At 40.3% G+C, this 26,263-nt stretch overlaps 1 protein-coding gene across 4 annotated transcripts in view; it reads left to right on the plus strand.

Moving 5' to 3' along the window:
• Window positions 1-26,263, plus strand: part of LOC140999628 (paired box protein Pax-7-like) — a 90,680-nt gene that overhangs the window by 58,991 nt on the left and 5,426 nt on the right. For 3 of the 4 annotated variants that reach the window (XM_073470126.1, XM_073470128.1, XM_073470125.1), the window contains one exon: window positions 22,571-22,838. In XM_073470126.1, coding sequence (XP_073326227.1) covers window positions 22,571-22,838 — 268 coding nt within the window. Of the gene's footprint in view, window positions 1-22,570; window positions 22,839-23,815; window positions 23,822-26,263 lie in introns of all 4 variants that reach the window. The other variant, XM_073470127.1, reaches the window with a different exon arrangement.

Here is a 26,263-nt window from a genome sequence, read left to right on the forward strand (position 1 = left end):
AGAGTGTGCAGCCAATTCCAAGTCTTATTGACAGAAAGACAAAATGACAGTATGAAATCCTATCCCTGTGATGGCACTGCATGTGTAAATAGAAACCCTTTTCACAGCATTGCTCCCCTCCCCCAACCAACCCTGCAAAAATAAAGCTTTTATTTTTCTACCACACTTTTTGACAAATTCTCATAAATCTATTTTGCTTCAGAGCCCTCTAAGTGGTGAGGAGTTTTTTTCTCCTAAGTTAGACAGTCAGCGATGCTGGACCACTAATCCATTTTTGTCAGGTCAGACAACTTAGTGACCTGCCACTGAAGATGAAACTATTACTTCCCACAGTGACCCCAACACATCAACACATCACACGAGTAAAGAAGAACACATTTCTTCTCTCGCGCTCTCATTTCCTTTTCGGTTTGTTGTGAGAGGAAGATTTAGCCTGCTTTGGAATGGTGGAGCTCTCTGGCTCACTATTTGATGTCGGGGTGAGAGATAGAGAGAGAGAGAGAGAGCAAGCAGGCGAGTAAGGATAGAATAGAGTGGGTTTCAGTGTTGGGGATCAGAGCTGCTTTGGTTCTCCAGCTCTGTCTCTTTGATCCATATCCCCAGGCCTGCCTGCCTGCCTCGCTAACTCAGGCCTCTGCTCGTGATTCCTGACAACTGTCGGCCTGAGATAAGGAGGTGGGGAGGGGGATTGTGGGGGGCCTCCTCTACCCGTCACCCCCACCCAGCATACTGCACCACTACCGCATGCACTTCCTTTAACGTTAACAACCTCAAAATTCAAAAAAATCAATGAGAAGAGGAAATGTGTTGAATTGTATTCAAGAAGCCTGAGCACAGAGGGACCTCCCCCCCACCTCCCTTAAAAAATACAAATGAAGGCACCCTCATTCCTGCGCCTGTCCTCCTGCAGCAACCAGTTCACAGTGTGTTGACACGGCTGTGTGCACCTGCATGTGAATGAGTGTGGTGCCTGATATTAGTCTCAGCTGCTATTAAAATTTGCAATACTAAGCCCTTTGACTGGGCATGCTGTCAACTGGCACGCTCCCATGTCAACAAATCAAAAAGGATGAGCACATATATTTACATCATTCCCATAATGAGGAATGGAGTGGGGGCAGGGGGTAGATGTTAATTAGAAATTGCCTGAAAAACAGATGCTGCTTCAGTTTGGCAAGAAGCAAAGCAAGGAGCTTTATAGCAAATAAATAAAGAATTAAATAAAAGACAAGACCTACTCAAGAAAGCTGCCAGAAAAGCAGAGGAATTTAAATCATACCCACTGATGGAATGTTTGTAGGATATATTTTTCTTTATTTATCACTCAGAGTGTTCTCCTCTCCTCCTCCCTCAGTGGAAACTAAACAGAGCCCAGGGTGCTGTCTGATTGACTGAGTGGGTAGAAAAGTGTTAAGCCCCTCTACTTCCTGTGGTTTGGATGAAATGTAGGCATTGACTGGCTGCAGCGCACCAACAACTACAACCCGAAACTCACATTTGCTGTTTTATTTATGTGATCAGTTCTATAAACACTTGTACCATGACCATAGCAAATACTTAATACTGATTGGCCAGAGGGTGTGCATTGTTTCCAGATACCTTCACATCTCTGATGTAGTGTCCTGTTCAGTGTTGAATACAGCTGGCATGGTGTAGAGAATTAAAATTCAATGAGGGCCAGTTACTAAAATTTCCTCCCAGCAAAGGTCTGAACCTCATAATGTCTAAATTGCATCCAATAGCCTACCCCTATGTCTATCAAATAGAATCAACACTGTATATTTCCTTATTATTTCAGCAATATCTAGTTTTCAATTTTCAAAGTAGGATATTTTTAACATACAACAAATGATGGCACTTGTATGGAAACCAAATAGCTGAATATATAAATATAATAAATACAATTAGTTGAGGCCTACATTGCAAATAAAGAAAAACAGGACCAAATTTCTTCTCAATAAAATAAATAAAAAATGCCTCTTTTAGAAGAAGTGCAAACACAGCTTTGAGCAGTCCCTTTTCTCTTCACAGATTTTCTACTTCCCTTCCTTCCTTTCCTAACACAATGACCACAACAATGGCCTACATTTGAAGTCAAATAAAACAGGCACAATTTGAAGCTACATTTCAAGTAAAAGAAATAGGACTGAATCTTCTGAATAAAGTTAATTAAAAAGTGCCTCTTTAAGAAAAGGTGCAAACAGAGCTTTGAGCAGCCCCCTTTCCCTTTGATTTTTTTCACATTCTTTTGTTCTTCCTTTCCTAGTGAGAGACATGGGCATGTGACTGCCCTGACAGTAGCTTGAATCTTGGCTTGAATGGAGTAAGTGCCATTCTCATGCACATTCATTTTTAAAAGTTCTGTTTTCTGTGTCAACTTTCCTTCTTTTCAAGCAAGCCATGTTTTCCTCCATCCACATTCCCACATATCTCTTCCGGTACACAATCGATTTGACTGGCTCATTTGAGTGACGCTATCGGTAACAATCGCTGTATTAACTGGATTAGCTGCACCCGCAGTTTGAAGTCGCGACTGCAGGGAGAAAAAAAAACAGTGTTCCGTAAATATTATTGCATTTTCTCATTCATTTATCAGAAATTGGTCACAGGTCCAAACTGAACCATCACTTGGTCCATGCCCAGACCGCGGTCCACCATTTGGTGATGCATGGTATAGAGCTTTTCTGCAACCAGCTTCATAAGTCTAAAGAGAAAAATCAAAATCAAAAATGCATATTTTTCCTCTTACCTGTAGTGCTATTTATCTATCTAGATTGCTTTGGTGTGAGTAGCTGAGTTTTAGAAATATCAGCCGTAGCGATCCCTGCCCTCTCTCCAACATAATGGATGGATAGCTTGTGGTGCCAAAAAATACATTTAAAACAGTCAATAGCAATGTCTCTTTCCAGAAATCATTACCCGGTTACTCAAGATAATCCCCAGACCTTGTTGTAAGCAGTTTCATGTAGGAACTATTTTATGTCTGTATCACTACGCAGAAGGTAGCATGCTTCTCATAGGGTACATTCCATTTCACGTACGTAGGGATTTCAACATTATCTGTATATTTTCTAATTATAACACAGAACTAATAATTGCTGAAAGATTTAAATAATCAATAAAGTTAAACTGATCTGCTGCATGTGTAATTGCATACAGCTCTCTTAAAGGAGAAACACGTATCTCCTTTCTGCTGCTGGTAGTGCAGGTAATGTAATGTTTTCCTCATTAATGAGGATTTTCCGTGGTGTTCATGGATATAACTGTAATTATCACTACCATGATAAAAGCAAACATGTCTTTGTTTGCAGTTTATAATGTAATCAGTAAAGACATTTACACTGTAAAAAGTTTGACCAAGGTTTACATAAAAAAAATTACAGCAACAAAGTGACAATTAACATAATTGTAAGAATTATTGAATCATTTAGCGACATTTAAACAAAAAAAAGAAATAAAAGCAATTTTTGGATTGGATTTATGAATACTTTGCTAAATGGTGGCTTATATAGTTCAACAATATTAAGTAAATCCAAATCCATTTCACAAGAAAAAGTAATTTAGAATACCTCTGGATGAAATAAATTTATATTTGCTGAATATCTGACTGAAATTGATTTACTATTAAGACATTTACAGTAGTCTTATTTAACTGCACCTAAATAAATTGTTAAAATTCAAGCATTAATGTGTATCACAGGACCTAAAATCTATTCAATAATATTGAATGTCATTTTGTTGCCATAATTTGTGTGTGTCTATTTCATTCAATATCTTACCTATTTGGTGCCAAAGTTTAATTAAATTGTGTCAACAGATCACCATGTGCAAGAAGATCAGTAGATAAACATTTGTGTAACTTTGTCTTTAAATGATTATCCAACAGTTTTCAAGCGCAATTTGCCAAAATACAACAATCAAGAGAGGAGTTATAAGAAAACAAAGACATAAACTATATATGGATACACTGTATACCTGCAATCTGTTTGTCATTCATGTTGTTAAAGGTTTAGTCATTTCAGTGACAATGTGTACTCAGTGACTAATTTAAAATGTGCACCTTTACGTTCTAATGCAAGATAGATATTTTACTGGACTGTAAATATGGAGTATAATGAAATATCTTCTACTATAATGCAGTTCAACACAGCACCACTTTGAACCAGGGATAGACTGGGACTGAAAAACAGCCCTGGACTCTGACTCAGCCCAGCCCACAACATTTGGAGCCATGGCAATGCAAGAGCCCGCTGCAGCGGTGTCACAATGCCTTAATCTTAACTCATAATATTATCAAGGATATCACAATACCAATGATGTTGACTGGGCGTTGTGTTTACAGCACATTATTCTAGTTCAGCTGCAATACTTACAGAGAGAGGGAGGACATACCTCAGATGTCTTGACAATGGGACATCAGAAAACAGTAACCGGAAAGCAGACAACAAAACATAGTATGAGTCATAATAAATCAGATGATAAATACACTGTATTTATGCAGTTTAAGGAGAATACTTACCTAAAATAAATAATCAAGATTGTCTGTGGCAGTTTGTCAACCTAATGTTGGGGGATCAGAAGTTTCTTGAGTAGGTCGCTTTTTTCTGCATCTCTGTTCATGACCAAATCATCTCTGTTGTCATAAGTATGAATGCTTCCAGGTGTTCCTGTGACTGTGTGCTTCTTATTCGGCTTTTGATGTGCTTAAGTAGAGAAACTTCTCTCACAGGCTACCTGTGTCACAGGCGGAGTGAGAAGAAAAATGTATCCTAAGCCATTCACTTCATCACTCTGCTGGACTTCATAATGTTATGCTACTGCCAAAAAGGTCTGTCAATCTCAGACATTTTGAGGCGTCACTAGCCAGTGATTTCAGCCTTTTTTCTCTTACCTTCTCGTTACCTTTTTCTTTCACTTTTTCTGTCTCTTCTCTTGAAGTTAACTTCCATGTCTTTCGCTGCACACGTCACGTGCCTGCTGTTGTGGTCCAGTCATCCTTCTTCTTCGTTGGTGTTTCATGTTGGCTAGTAAGAACCAAATGTTTGCATTAGCCAGTCCCTCCAGGATTTCCCAGACTTCTGTTGTGATTGTTGCGGTCTGAATGTTATTCAGTCCAGGTATTGGACTGAATGGCGCAAATTCTGACAGTGAATTTCTCGGGGGTTGTGATGCTCAAAAAAATGTATCCACCGTTTTACAGACTCTTCTTTCACAATGTTAGCTTATGGGGAAAAGTCTTTTTGGGCCCCAGTGCATCACGTGAAGTTGTAATTACACGGTTTGGCCACTATGAAAGTTGGCTTCAAATCCTGGTGCTCTTCCTGGGGTCTTGTCTTTGAGGGTTGTGGGTAAATATGAGACATTTGCCAAACACATTTGAATCTTCAAATACGGAAACAAAGATGTGAGTTCACTTAAGTCAGTCAATGATGTGAGCAATCAAAGCTATGATTGGTGAAAATAGCAGGACTACGGCGATTGGTCAAATTTGTGGTGACTGGACAAAATTGCAAGGTCGCAAAGAATTCGTGGTGATTGGTTGAATTTGCGTGAATTGGTGCGATCGCAAAATCTCGAAATCCTGGAGGAACTGATCAGCACTGTCGCCTCGCCTGTCAGTTAAATTAAAGAAAAAAAACAAAACAATACTGGCCGTTATGTGATTCTCCAGAACATCCAGATGGCTAGTCCGCCTCTGCTTTGAACTGTGACCTCAATGACAAACATATAATTCAATGTACATATTCCCATTAATGTCATCAAAAGCTAAACATTATGAACTCGGTATTGAATATCTAATAAATTGGCCACTGACTGTGTACAATCTATAACTCTTATTCACTCTGTTTGTAGAGAGAATCACAGGCTAACATCACCCCCTGTAGAATCAAGTTAAAGCAAATAATATTCCAGCAATTTAATTACAACATCCCCACTATAAAATACTGGCAAACCTAATACTCGTTGACAGAAACTGATTCTGTGAGACTCATCCTGGATCTGAGAAGAAAATAATGAAAACAACTTTAAAGCCTCAAATATTACAAGTGTACATTTTTTAATGTAAAAAGCATACTAATTCGGATCATCATTCATCATTTTTCATTCCATGACCTCTGTGTTTGATGATTTTACCTTCTGGTTGATTATTGACAGACGAAGATCTCACACTGCCATCCCTTGCCAAAAAAAGGTCTATTTGAAAGCATACTCCCACAGACAAAAAATGAAACAAGAAAGAAAAGTAGTACACTTCGTTAAAAAATATAAAAAGACAAAACCAAACTTTGAGACACTTTTGAGTTTGAGTTTTGACCTTCTCAGGTTCTTGTAGTTGTTCAGTGTGGTGTTGAAGCTACAGAACAGCAGACTAAGATAACAATACAGTCAGCAGTTAGACGTCCGTTTCCAGATCATATGAAATAATGTATATGCTGGCAAATGAGGAGACCTGTTGTTTTATGTTAAACATGTGAATTAAAATGGATAATTTGTAAAGTTAGCACGTTGATCGGAATTCCCATTATGTCTTAGCATCAAGCTAATGGACTATAGGCTACCTACAATATGTAGTGCTTTATGCAACAATAATAGGGAATTTCGGGTTAAATTTGACAATCAATAATAATTAATGATTATCATGGATAAGTATTAATTATGATAAATAATAAGATCCAATTTACATTAGATCACCTCGGGAGCACCACCCTTGAAGAAGGGAAAAGATAGCCAAGTCACCAAATCAGTCTCATGAAAAGGTACTAAACTGTCAGTCTGTAACTCTGATTAATAATTAACTTAAAAACTACAACCAAAATTACCATAACAGCTAGTAATAGTCGAAGGATTTGAGTCCTTGACAGAGCAGAGGTTGGCAACATTCACTCTTGTGAAATATTAAATAGACAGCATAAAGGTTCAAGAGTCTTTTATTTAACACAAGTATGAAAACACACAATCTAACTAACATATACTATATACAGGTGTGTGTGTGAGTGTGTTTGTGTGTCTGGAAGAACAAAGGCAAAATGGTGGCTAGGGTTCAAAGTGCCATGCTGCCTGGCATGGACAAAGAAAGACTACAAACAAAATGGCTGATAGAAGGGTTGGACTCAGGTCCAAGATGGTGGATCACCACTTGTTTCTTTGATAGGAGAGAACAAAGAAACAATGGTGGTGCTCACACCATGTGTCACTGATATCACATGCGGGTGTGATATGGTCCAGGCTGAAGAAGAGAGAAAAAGAGAGTGTGTGTGTGTGTGTGTGTGTGTGTGTGTGTGTGTGTGTGTGTGTATGTGTGTGTGTCTCCAGCTCTTAGGCCTGGACTACACGTATATGGATATTTTTTTAAGCGGATATTTTCGTCCTCGTTTTTAAAAAAAACTCTGTCCGCACCACAGAAATATCTCTGTCCATACGAATAGGCAAAACTGAAAACGATCGCATCTGAAGCCTGCAATGCCATGCCCAGCCGATAGGTGGCGATTAGCAAAATATAAAATACCACAGAAGAAGAACGTTATGAGCATGCGCAGTCAAACGGTCCAGAAGAAGCAGTCAAACGGCGGCAGTTAGGGTAAGAAGTTATGGCAAAGAAAATGAAAATAGAATCTTTTGTGTGGACCGATGATGAAGTGGAGTTGTTGCAACAACGTTATGTTCATGTGTAGAGCTGAGATGAGACCTAAAAGTGCAAAGCACACATAGATAGCCCGGTACATGTCGGCCATTGTTGTTGACAACCGTTTTGCTTCAATGCGCATGTGCGAACGGCTTGTCGCTAGGCGCTTCACGTCATTGCGTCAACACCAGCTCCGTTTAACTCAATCAGATATTTTTTTATTTCTCCACTTTTTTATCCGTTTAAAAATATCTCCGTTTATGTGGGTGAAATCGCCGTGTTCGTGTGGTTGAGAGGCCCAATTGGACAGAAAAATGTGCGTTTAGGAATGTATCGTATTCGTGTAGTCCAGGCCTTAGGGTGAGGCGGCAGGACATCTGGAGGCACATGCCCGGGGCTCCCTCATGGTCAGGGTTCGAGTTAGGGTTAGGGTTTCAGTTAAAACAATCTAGATGGATGGATAGCATTACAGGTAGGAGGAGAGGTAAGAGGGGTGAAATGTCACTTTAAGTCAAATTTTGTTCTACTGGCCACACTTTATCTCGTTATATATTTACAAACATCTGTTTAGCTGTTACATGTGAGCACTGTACAAGTTGAAATTGCACCAGAGGAAAGGACATGAAACCATAAGGATTTCTCCTCCACAGCAAATTACATGGTCATAAATAAAAGAGTCAGTGTAGACTGATGCTTGATAGAATATCAGAGGGTCACCCAAATCCTGAAGAATCATGGCCTCCTTATGCCCGTCAATTGAATGTTCATTTCACTTCCATGAGCTGTCTCCAATGTTGTTTCTGAGAAATAGGTAGTACATCTAACTGGCCTCACAACCGCATACCACATGTAACCACATCAGCCCAGGACCTCCACATTTAGCTTCTTTACCTGCAAGGTTGTCTGAGACTGGCCGCCCAGACAACTGATGCAACATTTGGTTTGGAAAACTGTCAGGGGGAAGCTTATCTGCCTCCTCACCAGGGTCTTGACCCGACTGCATTCATTAGTTGAAACCTCACCTTCAGTGGTGTCTGTCACTTTGGAGAAGTGTTCTCTTCACTGATGAATCGTGGTTTACACTGTACCAGACAGATAGCAGAACGCATGTATGATGTCATGTGGGCGAGTGGTTGGCTAATGTTAACGTTGTGAACAGAGTGCCCCATGGTGGTGGTGGTGGGGTTATGATATGGGCAGGCTGCAGCAAGGACAACAAACACAGGTCTGTTTTATTGATGGCAGTTTAAATACACAGATATTTTGATGAGATGTGTACGACAGGGTGTTCCAGCATATCTGTAACCATATTCGTGTTCTATCCATATTTGAGTGCCTAATAAATGTCTTTTTTCAAGATAAAAACTAAAGATTTCAGAGTGGCCTTTAATGTGACCATTCCACGGCACACCTGCGCACTAATTATGTTGTTCAATCAGCATCTTAATATGCCACACCTGTCAGATTGATGGATTACCTTATCAAAGAAACAAACATAAAAAATCTGAGAGAAATAATTATTTTGTGTGAACAGAAAAAGTCTTAAATCTTTTATTTCAACCTGTGAAAAATGTCAGTGAAAACAAACGTGTTGCATTTATGTATTTGTTGAGTGTACTTTTTTAGAGAATTGTAAAGATTGTGTTATTAACTGTTCCTTGCTTGGCCCCAAACTTCACATAACCTCTATTGACCAATGGATCCACATTATGTGAACTTAGCAATAGAGTGATGTAGCCAACTATGTGGCTATACTGAATGGATTAATTACTTCACGTGGCTCTGTCTTGGGTGACATGTTGTAAAAAGGCAGCAGTTTTAGCCAGCAACAGGGCAGACGAGGAGCCTGTGTCTTTAATGCAATATTTTGTAGTGGTGTAAATAGAGAAATTGTCTGAAGTCTGGCTATGTTCTACAGGAGATTTCAAAAATGAGAATAAGAATGCAATGTAGTTTGTGGATTGTGATTGCAATTATAGAGATGGTGACAGAATTTTTTTGCTAGATCACCTTCCCCTACCATCTTTATGAACCTGCAAAATGAGATGCACCAAATTGAACAAAGCTGGTAACATCAGATTCTGTTGCTGTCTGTCGTCACTCTAGGTATTGCAAGGTATATATAATATATTTCAAAGCAGGTATTCCCTCACAACTAACTGATATTTCTACTGTCTGTCTGTTGGCACTGTCCGTCTATGCGAAGCATTCAGGACCCAGCTGTCTGCTTTTTGCAGCAGCGCTCTTCCTGTCAGCCACAAGCTAAGAGCCATCTCTCTGTTTATTCACATGTCATTATGGTGATATGGAGCAGATATTAACACTGTCAGCCTGTGTTTGACCTGACATCCATCAACGGGCCAACATCCCACTGCTTGCCTCCAACCTCTCACTCAACCCCAGCCTGCTCTGAAAAAGAGCTTCTTTGCCTGATTCATTAAAGGTTACCAGTTAGATTGTAATAGTAGTAGAGCTGGTGCAGGAGGGAAAGGAGTGGGTGGTGTTGGTGAGAGGGAGAAAGAAGGTATAAAAATGCTTCGTGTGAAGCCTTAGATGAGTGAGAACTGGTGGGAGGTGTTGTAAAGAGTTATTTCTTTGGGAAGGAGAGATTTCTTGTATTGATCCTTGCAACAGTGAAACTGAACCTGTCTGTTGGAGAAATTGCTCCACTGTCTTTCAGTAGATGGTGGAGAAGTGATTGGACTTATTCATTATGGATAATAGTTTTTTCAGTGTCCTCATCCTCACAACAACTTCAAAGGTGGTTGCAGCCAATGATGGAGCCAGCCTTGTTAATCACTTTGCTAAGTTTACTCCTGTTTTCAGCTCCAATGCTCCAATGACACAACAGATGGATATAAGATTTCCAACATTTTGCTGCATACATTGAAGGATCTTAACCACCTTAGGAAAAATAGTCTGCTCACGCCTTTCTTATATACAGCCTCTGTGTTGGTCTTCCAAGCTAGTCTGTTGTTGATGTGAAAGCTTAAGTAATTGTAGTCCTCGATCGCTACAACATCCTCACCCAGAATACATGCTCACAATTCAGACAACACATCAATTACTTTTACAATCACTTCTAGAAACAAAACACTGACAGGATATCCGTAATAATGAGCTACAGCGTCCCTCTCTCTCCATCCCTCTGCCTGCTTGGTGATCAGCAATCAGCCCACCCAGCCACAACTACAAACCCCTCATTACCACCCTTGCTGTTGCCACAAAAACATAATTTTAACTGGAAAAAAGGAAACCCAATAAACACAATGGTTAAACCCTCTCACAGAACATGTTTCAATAAAAAAGATTTCATAGCAGCACAAAACCACACATTTGAAAAGGTCTCTTTCATAATCTCATTTAATATGCCCATGATCTAATCCCCCTACACACACACGCACACACACAATATATACACTCTAACCATATACACTTATACTTAAAACTAGCAGCACTCACCACATAACTCTATATTCCATAATCCCTAACACATCAATCCCATATCAATGACACAAGTTTGGAAATGCATTACTTCTCTCTCTCTTTTTATTTTTAATTTTTTACTATTTACTGTTAGTATGCATTGTCTGCTATTAGTTATTGTTGTATAATCTTGTCATTGGTCTTGCATTTTTTTTACAGTAAAAAAAGTGCACCATCTTCACTTTTGTTTTATATATTTTATTCTACTTATTTATTTTATATATTTTCTTTATCACCAATTTCATTGTCATAGTTCCTTCAATCCTTGCTACATTCTTGATATATTTTTCTGTTTTTTTCACCTCTATGCCCCCTTCTACTGATGCATGCTTTGCCTATGATAGAGATGCACTTATCAATATCGGAAAAGGAAATGTGGGGTTTGGATTGAGTCCAGCAGACTCTGAGAGGATTTCCACCAGTGGCATCTGCCAAGTGGCCAGCCAGAGAGAGGAAAGAGAGGTGGCATCAGAGCTAAACTGACCTGACTTTGACCAAAATCTGTTCCTCTACCAAGCCTTCTTCTGGCTAATGTCCCGTCACAGGAGAATAAAGTGGATGAGATAAGACTCAGGCTCACTCAGAAGGAAATCAGAGACTGCTGTGCCTACATCTTCACAGAGACGTGGTTGACCCCTAACATCCCAGATCAAGCTATTGCACTGGATGGGAGCCGACAGGACATAGGAGTCTACATAATCAGAGGTTTTAAAACAGGACTTTCAATCGCTTCTCATCTCACTACTGGACACTGGTAACAAGATCATCATCTCAGGCCCCATCCCCACCCACAACAGAGGAATAGAACGATGGTCTAGACTGTTTTCACTCCACACCTGGCTTAAAGACTACTGTGCCGCCACTGGGATCCCCTTCATCAACAACTTCGACCTGTTCTGGGCGAGGCCCATCCTGTTGAAGCGTGATGGCCTCCACCCAAACTGGAGGGGATCCCAGATGTTGTCAGAAAACATGGACTCCACTCTGAGAGACTGACATGGCGGCACGGTAGGATCTGTTAAGTCACTGTCACATACTACTGTCTTTACACCTCCCAGAACTGTATCGCCTTCTTCTATATCTACTGTCATCTCTTACCGTAGACCCACAGCAGCGCGCTCAATATCACAACCCTCCGCTGCAAATCAGAACAATCTAATCCATATCCCCTCACGACCTCTGTTACCCAATACACCTGTCTGTAAACCTGTACATTTTGGCCTTTTAAATATCAGATCCCTAAACAACAAAACCTTTTTATGTCATGATTTTATTACTTTGAATGTCCTTGACTTTTTTATCATCACAGAGACATGGTTATCCCAGGGAGACAGCAGCCCTCTCATCGAGTCAACCCCCCCTAATTTCACACACCTCAATCAACCAAGAATATCAGGCAGGGGAGGGGGGGTTGCTGTCATTTACAGAAATGATTTTAAATGTACCCGTATTTTATATAACACTTTTACATCGTTTGAACATCTTGCTTTTATTTTACACTCCGAAGTCCCAGTTTTAATTCTAATAATCTACAGACCTCCAAAACCAAACAGTGTTTTCATCCAAGAGTTTGCTGAAATTTTATCCCATCTTATGTCAAAATATGACAAGATTCTTATTCTAGGTGATTTTAACATACATGTCTGCTGCCCTACCCAATCTCTTGCCACAGATTTTATGGAAACTATTGAATCTTTTAACCTCACTCAGGGAGTACAAGGACCAACACACTCAAAGGGTCACACTCTTGACTTGGTTTTATACTGCGGTCTCAGCCCAGGTAACTTTGAGACAAAGGATATCTGTGTGTCTGATCACAAAGGAATTTTATTCAATGTGGTTTTATCTCAGGTAGCTATTGAACGCACTACAGCAGCCCGACGTCGGGTTTTTAATTCCATGTCTGCTAGCAAATTTTCTGAGCTTTTTAATTCTGCTTTTTTAACTGCTTTTAAACCAAATTTTAGCACTGAAGAGCTTGTCTCTCTTTTTAATCACACCTCCCAGACGGTCCTGGACTCTGTTGCTCCTTACAAAAATAAGAAAGTAAAGAACTCTCCACAGCCCTGGCTAAACGATCTCACCCAGGAATTAAAGAGAGAATGTAGGAAAAAAGAGCGAAAATGGAAGAAAACAGGACTGCACATTTTTTATGAAATCTGGAAAGAATCTATGAGGACTTATCAGAAAGCAGTTAAAGATGCAAGAACTTCCTTCTTCTCAAATCTCATTTCATCCAATCACTCAAACCCCAAAATTTTATTCCAGGTCATAGACTCTGTCATTACTCCCTCCAACAGCCATTTTAGTGACGCCTCAGATGACACATGTGAGATGTTTTTAGAATTTTTTATCAACAAGGTCAATGATATCAAGCAGAAAATAACTCCTCCAGACCGCATCTTACATGTCAGTAGGGACGTCCACACACATTTTAGCAATTTTACACCTGTTTTTATGCCTCTTTTATCTGAAATCATGACCAAGATGAAATCAACTACGTGCAGTCTTGATATTATTCCAACAAAATTTCTAAAAGACGTCATTGACATAGTTGGGCCTAGTATTTTATTGATTATTAACAGCTCTCTGGAAAATGGCATTTTTCCTTCCAGTTTCAAACACGCTGTGGTCCAACCTCTTTTAAAGAAAACAAACCTTGATCCATCTGTTCTTAGTAATTTTAGGCCAATTTCTAGACTCCAGTTTTTATCCAAAGTTTTAGAAAAGGTGGTTTCAACTCAGCTTTTAGCATTTATGTGTCATAATGACATCTTTGAGAAGTTTCAATCAGGTTTTAGAGCATTACATAGTACAGAAACTGCCCTCCTCAAGGTTACCAATGACCTGCTTTTAACAGTCGACAGAGGGGAAAGTGCAATTTTAATTCTTTTAGACCTCAGTGCCGCATTTGACACTGTAGATCACGCCATTTTAATTGACCGCCTCAAAACCTGGGTTGGCATCAAGGACACTGCGCTTAGTTGGTTTTATTCTTACCTTTTAGAGAGAACCTTTGCGGTCACCATAGGTAATCATACATCATCTACAGCTCAAGTTATCTGTGGTGTACCGCAAGGTTCTGTTTTAGGTCCAATTTTATTTTCTATTTATATGCTTCCTCTAGGCCACATCATTCAACAACACAACATCTCTTTCCATTGCTATGCAGACGACACACAGATATACCTTCCGCTGAGACCGCATGACCCAAGAAGCCTAGCTGCTGTCTTAAACTGCCTCAATGACATTAACTGTTGGATGGCACAAAACTTTCTTCAACTTAACAAGTCCAAATCAGAAATCATCTTATTCAGTCCCCCAAACACAGACACCAGCATCATTGCAAATAGCCTTGGTCCACTCTCCACTAACATTAAACCCGCTGCTAGAAACTTGGGAGTCATATTTGATTCAGAGCTCACCTTTGACAAACACATTAAAACAGTTGTCCAGTCCTGCTACCTCCAACTCAGAACCATCTCAAAAATCAAACCTATACTTTCACATTCTGACTTGGAAAAAGTTATCCACGCATTCATTTTCTCCAGGCTAGACTACTGTAACTCCCTCCTTTCCGGCATACATCACAAGTCCCTCTCTCGCCTCCAACTGGTTCAGAACGCAGCAGCTAGGCTTCTCACTGGTTTTAACAGACGACATCACATCACCCCAGTCTTAGCTTCCCTTCACTGGCTCCCTGTTCGTTTTAGAATTGATTTTAAGATTTTACTGATCACTTTTAAAGCTCGCCTTGGTCTGGCTCCAAGCTACATAACTGAAATGTTAACCCCATATGAACCAACTCGCAGCCTTAGATCCTCGGGTGGGGGTCTCCTGGCTGTTCCAAAGTCGAGGCTTAAATCTAAAGGCGACCGAGCTTTCTCTGTCACAGCCCCTCGACTTTGGAACGACCTACCTGAGGAGATAAGGCTTGCAGAATCAGTAACTTCTTTTAAATCACTTCTTAAAACCCACTTTTATAGACTTGCCTTTTTGTGATGTCGTCTCCTCTTTTACTTTTTAATTTTTAAGTTTCATTTTATCACTTCTTATTTATTTATTTTTATCTTCCCAGTTTTGTTTGTATTCTCTGTATTTTACCCTATATAATTACTTAATGATCTATCAATTCTTATATGTTTCCATTGCTCTTATATGAAATGTTTTTATTGCACTTTATTGCTCTGTTTGTCTTAATTGTTCCTGAGTATCCTGCTTCTGCTTTCTTTGTCAAAGCACTTTGTAAACCCTGTTTTTAAAGGTGCTATATAAATAAAAAGTTATTATTATAAATAATGCTTGGTGCTCAAACGGAGTTAAAGTGGCAGGACAGTGTTCACCATATGTCGAATTTCTGATGCTAAGATATGGACCATATTATCTGGCCAGAGAATTCACCAGTATTTTTATTGTTGCGGCACACCTACCCCCAGATGCAAACTCAAAAAATGCACTGCAGGAACTGTATGATGTCATCAGCAGCAACATGTGTAAACAACCAGATGTAATTTTCACCTCAGATCTGTTTTGCCCAAATTCCACCAGCATGTTCAGATCCCCACCAGAGGAAGAAATATCCTGGACCACGTCTACACAAATATTCCTGGCAGCTACAAAGCCCTCCCACGTCTTCACTTTGGCCTATCAGATCATATTTCCCTGCTTCTTCTGCGTACTTTCTTTCAGTTGATAAAGAGGGTCAAACCATCAGTTAAAACTGTTTAAGTGTGGACAGATGAAGCCACAGCAGCCCTACACAACTGTTTAGGGTGCACAGACTGGCAAATGTTCAGAGATGCTGCCATTCATGATAACAACATCAGTCTTTAGGAATATACATCTTCAGTGACATCATAAATCAGCAAATGTGTTGATGACGTGATGATCATAAAGACAGTAAGATCATTCCCCAACCAGAGGCCTGGATAAATGGAGAGGTGAGGGCTCTTTTCAGAGCCAAAAAAGCTGCCTTTCAATCAGGTGACAAGGAAGCCTATATCACCACCAGAGCAAGACTCAAAGCTGGCATCAAGGAGGCAAAGAGGAGACATCAGCAGAGACTGGAGAGAGACTTCAACACCAACAGCTCTAAAGGCGGGCGATTCAAAATGTCACAGGCTACAAAAGCAGTATGAAATGTTCAGTCACTGGTTAATCAGTATTCCTGGCTACAATTACACAATGAAGACAGAAAAACACTCCAAGCAACTCTGTGTAAAGTCACTGAAAAGTATGAATAGGGGTGGATACAATTACAGTCACTGAACATCCCCCTGGAGTTCAGTTAAATCCATCATTCAGAAATGGAAGGAATATGGCACATGTGTAACTCTGCCTAGAGCAGGCCGTCCACACAAACTGAGTGACCGTGCACGACGGAGACTAGTGAGGGAGGCCACCAAGACACCTATGACTACTCTGAAGGAGTTAAATGCTTCAGCAGCTGAGATGGAAGGCTTGTAAAGGTAGAGGTTAAAATGAATGCAGGAAAATATAGGGAAATCCTGGAGGACAACCTGATTCAGTCTGCAAGAGAACTATAACTTGGGAGAAGAATCATTTTCCAGCAAGACAATGACCCAAAACGTGCAGCGAAAGCTATACAGAAATTGTTTAAAGACAACAAGGTGAATGTTCTGGAGTGGCCAAGTAAAAACCCAGATCTCAATCCAATACAGAATTTGTGGCTGTGACTGATCCCCTTGCAATCTGACAGCTTGAGCAGTTTCGCAAAGAAGAATGAAGTAAAACTGTAGTGCCTAGATGTGCAAGCCCGATTGAGACCTATCCACACAGACTCAGTGCTGTGATTGAGGCCAAAGGTGCATCTACTAAATACCGACTTGAAGGGGGTGAATACTCTGTTTAGTCTTAATGACTACTGCCATGTGGCTTCCACCCCCATCCTGATGAAGTGCTTCAACAAACTGGTTCTCCAGCACATCCAAGGCAACATCCCTGCCAGCCTGGACCCTCACCAGAATGCTTTCAGAACCAACAGATCCACAGAGGATGCCATATGCTTTTCACTCAATCTTCGCAAACCTGGAAAATAAGAACTGCTACATCAGAATACTGTTGGTTGACTTTAGCTCAGCATTCAACACAATCGTACCCATGAAGCTAATAAGAAAAAATAACACTCTGGGCTTGAGTACAACATTCTGTAACTGCAAGAGCCCAAAGGATACTAAAAGACACCCTAGTTCACCCTGCTGCCATCTGGTAAAAGATGTAGCCACTGCCAAACCACCAGACTACGGAGCAGCTTCATTTCCCAGGCTGTGAGAATCATCAATTAATCAACACCCCTTTTTCTTAAATAGATGCAGCAAGACTCAAAGGACTCAAACATTGTTTCTTTTTTTTTTTTAATCCTTGTGATTTAAAAAAATGACAATATATTTACCTTGTACCTTGTACCTTGTACCTTTTATTTATCTACAGTACTTCCTCTTTATATTTTTTTCACTGTAACCATTTCCCCCTCATCTCTTCCTTCATTCTATTTCCCTTGCTTCATGTTCTCCCTATCCAACCCCCTACCATCTGCCAGACTGTTCACCTGTCTATCCATATGTCTGATCATCTCTAAAGTTAGCTTTCTGGCCATCTATTTGCCTAGCTGTCTGTCTGTTAAAAGATGTGTAGTTTCTATTGGTTTTGAGGATTATAAGGTGGGAAGGAGAGAGCGATAAGAAATCAATGTGAGGGGTAGGGTAATGAGTAGTGACTTCACCTGTGTTTATAACATGCAAAAACTAAAAACATCACAGGGACACAGTGAGGTCAGTTTCACTTGTCTCTGGGTTAAGCTTATTTACTTAGCCAAGGCAATATGATAGTTGAATTTCAATTCAGTCAGTTTTAGAATGCATTTGTTTGCTGGTTAACTCTATAACAACCATTATTAATATATGGTAAATCAAGCCTATCAAGCCTATCAAGTTCTTCCTGTAATTCCAGCGTGGATGTTTACCTGGCTAATTACTGAAAGGCATGCAAAATGTATATACGTTTAAGGGATATATCCCCCAGTCTGCTGAATGGCAAGTTTCATTTTAAAAAGCTATTAGATGGACGCTTGGATAAAACCAAAGTTGTGTGCAAATACTACAGTGATGAACCGTCTTTCCGCTGAAGCACAAGCTTTAAGTACCATCTTGGGCAAAGCATGTTTATGCTGATGTTAAGCAAAGATGCTGGCACTTGACGGGGTCAAGCCGCATTTGCCAAACTACAGTAGCAGAGTGCAGCCAGGGCAAGCCTGTTAACAAAGAGACAACAGCTAAGCTAACTGATGCTATGGCTATATGGATCGCCATGGACTTGAGGCCCTTCAACATAACTGAAGACCAGCTTTGAGCCATTGTCCAGATCATTTCAGGTGAACCATCAAACAAGCCAACTGAGGGGAACAGTTACAAACGTCTCCTAAAAAGTGAATTCTTACAGTTTGCCTGTAATTTGTTGGCAATTTATAGGCAAACAATTTACAGGCAAACTTTTTGCTCCCACACGGAGTCCCCTCCAGTTAGTTAGAACTGAAGAAGCCTCTTGGATGAGAGGTGAAATGTCCAGTTTCCTATGATACAGCACTTAGAATTACTATGACCTGGATGACTGAGAACCTTCATCAACACGTTGTTATAAAGTGTTACCATTTGCTGTTGCTGCTCTGTTTATTTGAATATTTCTTGATCATGAAATTGAATTTGATTTTTCTTTTCATCACTAATGGGGGAGTTGGGACTTTCAGGGTTATGGCCTCTGACAAAAAACACATCTGCTTATAGTAAATTAGCATAATTACCTCTGATTACATCAGATATTCTACATTTAACACTGACATGCTCAATGTGCTTTGTAGTTACTGTCTGATGTACTATTCCATGACAGATAGTGATAGATCCTGTCTGACAGCAGTAACATGTCAACATCACTCTTAATCCCAGCCACTGTATCCGCCCACTACAGAAGCACAACCAGACACTGTGAGTCCAATCATAATGAAGCCACATATGTTTTAGATGTAAATATACAGTTATGCAGTGAAGTTAAAGTTAACATCAAGAATGATTTAATCCTTGATTGTGGCACACTGTTCTTTCTTTCTCTTAGCTCACTATTTTGGATCTCAGCTCAGAACTGAGCACCAAGCTGAGCTAATAAAAAGATAAGTAGGATGATGTGGAGGATAGTGTTTCAAAGTAGTGTAGTGAGTGACTGAGCAACAGATGTGAATGGAGGAAATGGTAAGGTGTGACACAAAGATAACCTTAGCACATCTGCACACCTCTGTTCTCCACTCATCTCTTTATCTGTTAAAAACTCCTCACACTGATAGGGGATTGATGTGTTAGGGATTATGGGATATTGAGTTATCTGGTGAGTGCTGCTAGTTTTAAGTATAAATGTATACAGTTAGAGTGTATATGTTGTGTGTGTGTGTGTGTGTGTGTGTGTGTGCGCACGCTATATATATTTCACTACCTTTCCTCCTTCGAGTAAAGATATGACCTTGAAGCACATACAGCATACCTTCTGGAAGAATATCTCTACAATTTAATTTCAAGAGGTGTAATGACACCAAAACCTAAGCGTACTATATTATCACGAAAAAAGTCCACAATACAATACTTACCACAATATTAAAAAAACAAAAACAAAAAAAAAACAGATGACTTGAACAATGGCCATTAATAATAAATTTGATGTGTCTAGCATTTATTATTCATTTACAATTTGTTTTTATCATTTACTTGAGGTACTTCTGCTTTCCTTCATTAGTAAATAATGAATTGTCTTTGGCAATGAATGATCAGACTATGTACAATTACAACACAATCCAGCAGCCAGTAACTCTTTATTATTTCCTTACTGTACGTTTACAGATGTTTCTCCTTTCAGAGAATGCCATTGCCGTGGTGTTAAAGGCACTGTGATGCGGCAGAAAATAGGGGGGACTCTTATTTTACCCAGCTGATTTTGCATTAGCTGCAGTGTGCATCAATGACCACCAGGTGGCACATGTGAGCAGTCCAGACTACAGTGAACACATCAGGGCCCTGAGTTTCTCTCTCCTCCCTCTGGAACCAGACACGCTGTTTTATGTCCTCATTGACTCAGTCCGTATCTGCGGAGCCCCTCTAGGGTCACGTTAGAAAAAAAACTGGATGTGGAAATCTGTCCACAACTTCTACTTCAACTACAGTTGAAGGTTTATTACAAAGTTTTAACAAGGGCAAAGCATATAGCTCACTTATCTCAATTACTATCAATCATTATCAAGAATACCTATTGATAAAGATCACAACTCAGTGTATAATAAAGATTAATCTAAAAGTGCTGAGAGCTACTTAGATGTAGTAGAGAATGAGAGGGTAAGGCCACCTGGCCAGTATGCCTTTCCCTTCCTGCTGAAAGTCCAAGTCTCTGTGGTAACTCACAACCCTGCCCAAGGTCCCCAAGTTCCCTCAAAGTCCCAACTCCATGCCAGCAGAGTGAGCGAAAGAGACTCCAAAGTCAAAATTATAATCCACAGTTGGTTGGAAAATGGTCAGTCCTCCTTGTGCTCTGTTATCCTTGGATCCAACTGCAAATCTCTTGAAGTCCATTCTGCGATGAAAGGCTGCTCACATACTCCATCTCGGTTAATCCAAGGAAGGAGAGCGAAGGAAGAACATCGTCTGTTGCTGCGTTTTTCATACTGTCTCAGCTGGCCATCTATTGCTTCAGAGGGTGGCTTTGCTTACTTCCTTATAAGGCCATGCAGCCGCTTCCGGTTGCGTGATGACTTAATGGTCAACTGTTGTTCCTCTTTTATTTTGCAAACTCATTGTATCATCTCAACTTCAGCTTGCATATTACTTTTGTCTGATTAATCTCTTCATTCAATTTTTTTTGTTTCTCATTTTTATAACTTAATTATAACTTCATTATAATGTTATTAGTACAATACAAATGGCTGAGGTCTTATGTGTTTCTTAATCACTGTTAGGACTAGGTATAATGTCCTTTTACTTGCTGATGGTGTATGGCAGGTGTGTAGGGATCGCAACTGTTTTGACACTTGGCACGCAGGAGGTGCAATGCATAGATCCATTGATCCTGGGAAGAAAACATGGTGTCGGATGGGCTTAATTGTGTAGTGCTTGATTTATCCCCTGCATGATGGTTCATTAAGTCAACAAGGTCATCATGACGGTTCCTTCTTGATAAGCAACAGCTGGAGGGAGCATGTTTTTAGGAACCGCACTGATTTATTGGCCCAAGATGATGACAGGCTTATGAGCCAATTCAAATTGCCATTAGCCATCTTCTTGGAACTCCTTGCTGAACTGGGCATGTAAGGGTAAGGGGAACAGCATAGAATCACACCTTACCAGTCCCATTGTATCTCCTTACCACAACGGGAGCTTTCCAAAGGGAGCTGGCTGACTGTTGGGTATCTCTCTATCCTCCCTGAGCCATGGCATGCCAGCATCATGGGATGGCATTGTCAAGACTGAACCACAAGGTTGGATTCAGATGCAGATGTATCATAATTGGCAGGCAGAGGCAGGGCCAAAAGGCAGGCAATGGTCAGATGACTAAGCTCACTAAACACAAATGCTCACACAAGGAAATGGACTGGAACGCTGTCACGGGGGAACAAGGCAAACTGGCACAGAGGGAAGGGAACGCCAAATACTACTAATACATGAGGGTTTGAGAAACAGATGTTTATCACATTAGGATTTATAAAAAAAAAAAACTTGATGGGAGAAGTGCAGTCCTCCAAGGAAACCCTGACCCATGCGTGAGCACATAAACTATATAAATATCTGTTTAATGAACAACTCCCTGGACTGCACACACACAAAGTTGGCACGACCCAATTTAATTGCTTCTGTGGCCAAATACACAGACCCTTCCAGTTCTGTCAGACCACAATGTATACATGACATTGAAAAGCTTATAGTCTGTACTAAAAAGTTCAGTTTTTTCCTGTTTGTTTTTTTTTCGGGCTGGCACAGTGTGACAGGTCTTTCCTCTCATAGCACTCTCAAAGAAGAGGGAACAAAAGAGTTTTTCAAAATGTTTAAGCATCCTTTAACAATGACTGTAAAATGACCATGTACTTGGGTACTTCTGTCACTATGTGGGTAGCACTTGTAGCAACATGTGATTTTTACAATCAAAAGGTTCATATCCTGGGGAAAATATACAGTATGTTGTCAGCAAATTCCAGGGCAATCTGGCTGTTAGATTATAAGACATTGTTCGAGCAACATAGACATTTTGGTGACACTAAAGGATAGCTCAGACGGTCATCAATGTCATAAGAAATTACTGTCATGAATAATCAGAGCAGATGTCATGGTGATCTGAGATGTGGGTGTTGAGATATGTTGCTCTGGACCAAATTGTTCATTAGGAAAAACATGCTGAAAATCTTCTTCTCTATGTTTGCAGGTGATGAGCATTCTGAGTAACCCCAGCGGTGTTTCTTCACAGCCACAACACGACTTCTCCTTATCACCACTCCACAGTGCCCTGGACTCCTCTCCATCCAATGCCATCTCAGCTAGCTGCAGCCAGCGTTCAGCTGAGTCCTCCATTAAGACGGTGGACAGCCTTCCGTCATCGCAGTCCTACTGCCCCCCTACGTACAGCACCACCAGCTACAGCATGGATCCCGCTGTGGCTGCTGCCGGCTACCAGTACAGTCAGTACGGCCAGAGTGAGTCCTGCTAGTTCGCACTAACCATTTTTTCTAACATTCTGATAGAAATCTTATTTGTTTTAAGAGTCCCTGCCACAAAACTGACATATGTTTCTGAAAACATTTGAGGTTAAAAATAGGCAATGTTGTAACAAAATATTGATTCATATTTGACCAGGACTTACACCCAATTAGAACAGTGAACATGTGATGTGTGTTTTTAAATGAAGACTGGTCCCAAACCCACCACATATCAGATAAACAGTTATGATTTAGCCCAGGGCTAAAAGCATTATTAGAATTTTCTTTGCCCCCACCAAATGGAGCTGTTAGCCCCAAGCTAATGAAGCGTTCATTCTGGCACAGTTCTAATGGGACAGTCAGACCAAATGCAAGGTGAATTATTTGCTTGTCTACATAATATACAAAGTCAATGAAAAGACTCAAATTTTAGTTTATTTGCGTCCAGCACCAGGCCAATAGGCCTTTGTGACCAAGAGTTGTGTCGCAAGTCTATTTGCGTTGACATTCACTGATGTCATTAAAATAGCACGTTCATACTGAGACAGGGAGAAAAAGGAGCTTGCATGGAGGAAAGTGAGCAAGGAAGTTGGACTACCTGGAAATATGTCTCAGCACAGCATAGCCCTGATCGATCCGCAATCCATCCAGGCGAAACCAGAATTCAGGCTTTTTACAAGGTGGCGTTACGATGTTGTTATTTGGGCATCCTTTTGATCCATTTATTGCAGTCAGATCACAGCAAAATCACTTTATTTTGAGTTCATACTCATGTGGTAAGACAGATAAATTCAGTCAACATTGACCTGCTGGTTACAGTTACTATTTATCTATTTCGACACACCCATTAAGAAACTGCTACTCACCGGAGACAGATGGACAGGCGCTCCGCAGCTGAACCTGTAATTGGCATTTGGCCTGGAAATCCTGGCACCGATCCCAGCCAACAGGTCATTGAACTGGGCACCAGTCAGCTGCAGGTAGCGCTGGAAGCAGCATTCATCCAGAAGAAGAAGAAAGACAATGAAATTCACAGAGCTGGACGCACCAGCGCGAGTAATGCAGATGAAAATGAACAATTCTGTGATAAAACTTGCATGTGTAACACAAAGTGAATATTCTCTTCGTGTTTGGTCTGAATGCACCATAAGGATAACCCTGGGTTAAGAATATGCAGTGTGAGAAGCCTTTCTGATCAGGAGGAGGGTGAGACACACCTGCCAGAGTAAATACAATATAAGCTCAGCAGATTTCTGTGATACCCAGGCTACTGGATTCACATTCAAACAATGTATGATGGTCAGTTCGCAGTGAAAATTCACTGTCTCTAAAGGCCAGCTGTAAACATAGTTGTGTTGTGTCCTTCAAAGGAACACACTTTTTGGATGAACATACTAAATGAATAAATTTATCTAGTTTTAATGTATCTGTACACAAATGCTGCACGTGTGCGCGCACACACACACTGAATGGGTGGCTGAGCCCAAGACTGTCTCACATCCTTTCAGTGTGAGTGAACAGTGCATGTTCAGTACCTTCACTGAATGTACCACACAGTGAATCTGAGCCTGCGACACTCCCTCTCTCTCATGTCTTGAAGTCAGTAGGAATAGTACCAAATGTTGCGTTAAATAATTTAGTCAAAATACAGTGTATGTGCTATACATAATAGGATAGGACTTTTAACTTACAAACGGTATTTTTATCCAACCAAATTGTCTGTTCTCAGTTCACTAGTAAGCGAGTTGAAGTGAACATTCAGCCATGTTTCAGTTTCTGTGAATTTATGTTTTTTCTTGTCTTCAATGGATTCAGCACATTAAAAAGAACTGCTTTGCCCCCCTCTATAACATAGCTCAAAGGGAATTAACAAGAGCCACAAGGAAGGTTGTAGTGGGGAAAATAAACAGGTGTTTAATATATTGTACGCTTATATATAACTACAAATTGATTAGGATATTATTAATGAACACAATACCTGACTATTCTAACACAATCAAAAAGTGGATGGTGTGTGTGGTTTGTTTATTATTATTAACTTGAACATCAGTGAACTGTCAAATTACTACTGGCTGCAACTAAACTTTTCTAACTGTGCATTTGGCTGCATTTACCACAGTATTACCAGCCATATTAACATAGAAACAACAGATCTCGTAGAAATCCCACTGCTTAACAGTGCCTATGAGCTCCCCTTCCCTCGCACAAGAAGGCGCAGTCCTTTCTCAGTAAACCAGGTGCTGAATACTTCATAATAAATCTCGCAATCAGTGTCTAGAGTTCTGCTGGAACCCCACCGTGACAAAAGATCGACTGTTACACTGCTTAACAGCTGTGCCAACTGGCTACCCAACCCAATCACCAGACAAGAACCTAAGTATTGGATGATTCTGAAAAAAGCCTGGATTTATTTCAATTCCAACATTATTTTCACTTTCTATCTGAGCATGGTAGCTATGGTATGATATTGTTTTACAAGAGATCATAGTTACAGTTAAAGAAGAAATTTGTAAGACAGAGCCAAAAACTGAACTAACATTATCGAATAGAGCATGAAGAAACATCAGTGTTGACTTCCATGTACTATGGTACAGAGATGTCTACTGATGTGAGCATGCTAACCAGCGAGTGTCACGACACAATGCTAACCAGCGAGTGTCACGACACAACTTGTACCTCAAGAAGTGATAGTCCAATAGCCCCCTTAATTTCATCTGGAAGATGTAAAAGCAGCAAAGTAAACGACAGAAACTCACAAAACGTCAAGTAAATATTTTTACATTTGTTTTCCCTGCCATTGAGTAAAATACAACTGCACACCTTCTGAATTCAAGTTTCTCTCTTTTACCGAACTAAGACGGGCGTAATTTCCTCATTAACTCATCATAAAACACATTTCATTCAGACTCGAGAGAAACACAATAAATCTCACCAGAACAGTCTTTGTTTGTCTTCCCACAATCACCTCAGTACACAGAGTAAGAGCCCATGTCCACATAGTGTTTTTTTTCTGAGTGGCAGTGTGCGTGTGTTTTTTTTCTTCTTCTTATATTTCTAATGAGAAGCAAGCATATGCTGCTGCAATGCGACCGCCTAGATTAGGAGCAACCAGTGCCTTTTTTCTGAGCATTCTGCCTTTTTCGTGCAGCCACTCAGGGCGCTTCTAGTTGAAAATTTCTCACCTTTTTAGAAAGGCGCTGGTGGCATCACCATCGCTCTTTTTCAGGCAACCAATCACATATTAGATCAGTCAGGACTGGTGATCATTGCCCTGGTAATCCAGAAAATCGAGGACAAGCTTGTTCTGACTGTCTGTCTATCCTTAACTTTATCAGACAAAATCTCATAACAGAGGGAGCAAAGTCCATTTGAGGGAGCAGATTGTCTGTTCACTGAATGTTGGTGGTGAGTGTTGTATGTTT

The sequence above is a fragment of the Pagrus major genome, chromosome 7, assembly GCF_040436345.1.
Source record: "Pagrus major chromosome 7, Pma_NU_1.0".
Lineage (NCBI taxonomy): Eukaryota > Metazoa > Chordata > Actinopteri > Spariformes > Sparidae > Pagrus > Pagrus major.